Source organism: Buceros rhinoceros, unplaced genomic scaffold (assembly GCF_000710305.1).
Source record: "Buceros rhinoceros silvestris isolate BGI_N320 unplaced genomic scaffold, ASM71030v1 scaffold5440, whole genome shotgun sequence".
In the NCBI taxonomy this organism is placed as follows: Eukaryota; Metazoa; Chordata; class Aves; order Bucerotiformes; family Bucerotidae; genus Buceros; species Buceros rhinoceros.
Genome location: NW_010388889.1, coordinates 3,679 through 5,178, shown reverse-complemented (window position 1 = coordinate 5,178; position 1,500 = coordinate 3,679). Strand labels below are relative to the sequence as shown.

The following is a 1,500-nucleotide window of genomic DNA, read 5'->3' as shown; positions in this document are numbered from 1 at the left end:
GGGGACGGGGGGTTATATTAAAGCACTGTGTACTGCAGATCTCCGCTCGGGTCACCATCACCAGGCCTCCGCAGCACCCTCTGGCACCCACACCCACCCCTGGGCCCCCATCAGCACCTGCTCCACACCCCCCACTGCACCTTAAGTGGGGGGAGAGGGGGACACACTCACCAACCCCCTTCCGGCTCAATTTTTGAAGTATTTTTCAAGCCTCCCAGCTGCTGGAAGAGGTTCAGGGGTGACAGGCTGCTCTAGCCTCAAAGATCACCGTGTGCCCTCATTAGGTTCCAGAGTTAATGCTCTATCCTCCAGCCTCCTGAAACCCCACTGTTCCCCAGGAAGGACCCCCCAGGGGCTCCCCAACCCGCCCCTCACCTCAGAGGGGCCATCGGTGCTTTTCAACCACGGGGGCCGCATCCCGGTACCGGTGGGGAGGGGACCGCGGGAGGGTTCGACCCCCACCTCGCTCCTCGTCTCCGGGATCCGGGACACTAGAAACCTGTTGGGGGAGGGATCACAGTAGCCTGTCCTCACCTTGGAGGTGGAGGGGACACACGGGGGTGGAGGATCCCCACTTACCTGCCAACAGAGAGGATGGTGACCTCACTGGGATGCCCCCCAGCTTTGGGGACCTTGGTGGTACTGAGCTGTGGCAGCACCTCGGGCCACTTCTGGCTACAGCGGGCGCATGGGGCTGGACCCTGCACGGTGTGGAGGTGTTGCTGGTGCTGGCAGGCAAGGGGAAACTGAGGCAGGAGGTGCATCCTGGGAAGGAAGTGGGGGAGATGCCATCAGCATGGGGTTGGTCCCACCATGGTGGGGGTCCTTGGTGTAGCATTGTGGGGGGAGGGTGTCTTACTTATTCAAAGGGGTGCAGCCTGGTGGTGGCATCACCTGTTGGTTGTGATGCTCCTTCAGCAGCTCCTCAAGCGCCAGGGCATTTTCTATGGGTGGGAGGAGACCGGGGGGGAGTCACAGGAGCCCAGTCCATATCATCCCCCCCAGACACCCCTCCTGACCTTTCTTCTCGGTGATCAACCGCACCAGCACCCCGATGGTGTCCTCATTGGCATCCTCCAGCTGGTAGATGGAGCTGGCACCTGGAGGCAGAAGTTTGGCGGGGGCGGGGCTCAGTGAGGGTCTGGGAAGATGATGGGGGATAACCCCCCCCGCCCAAGGATGAGCAGGATGCTCTGGGACAGTGAGGACCAGAAGCCATCACCAGGGAGGTGAGATGGATGTGGGATGGATGCAGGATCACCAAAAGGTGCCCACGGCACAGCCAGGGCTCACCGGTGCCGCCAGGCGGGGGGTCCTTGCTGGCAGTGCAGTGGTAACCCTTCTTCTTCAGCAGGTTGCAGACCAAGATGCCCAACAACCCCATGGCACAGAAGACAGGGACGATGGTTAGCACAGCTGCCTGTGCCATCTCCTCCTCTTCCTCTTCACCCATCAGGGACACCCATGTCCCGTTGGTCCCCGCCAGCGAGCCCGATGCTT

At 61.7% G+C, this 1,500-nt stretch overlaps 1 protein-coding gene across 1 annotated transcript in view; it reads right to left on the bottom strand.

The window, feature by feature from the left end:
* Positions 1–167: 167 nt before the first annotated feature.
* RELT (RELT tumor necrosis factor receptor) overlaps positions 168–1,500 on the bottom strand; it is a 3,056-nt gene continuing 1,723 nt past the window's right edge. Inside the window, exons 4-9 of the mRNA XM_010131776.1 lie at positions 1,294–1,497; positions 1,020–1,100; positions 860–944; positions 580–765; positions 376–499; positions 168–251 (exon numbers count right to left, since the gene is read on the bottom strand). Coding sequence (XP_010130078.1) covers positions 168–251; positions 376–499; positions 580–765; positions 860–944; positions 1,020–1,100; positions 1,294–1,497 — 764 coding nt within the window. The remainder of the gene's footprint in view (positions 252–375; positions 500–579; positions 766–859; positions 945–1,019; positions 1,101–1,293; positions 1,498–1,500) is intronic.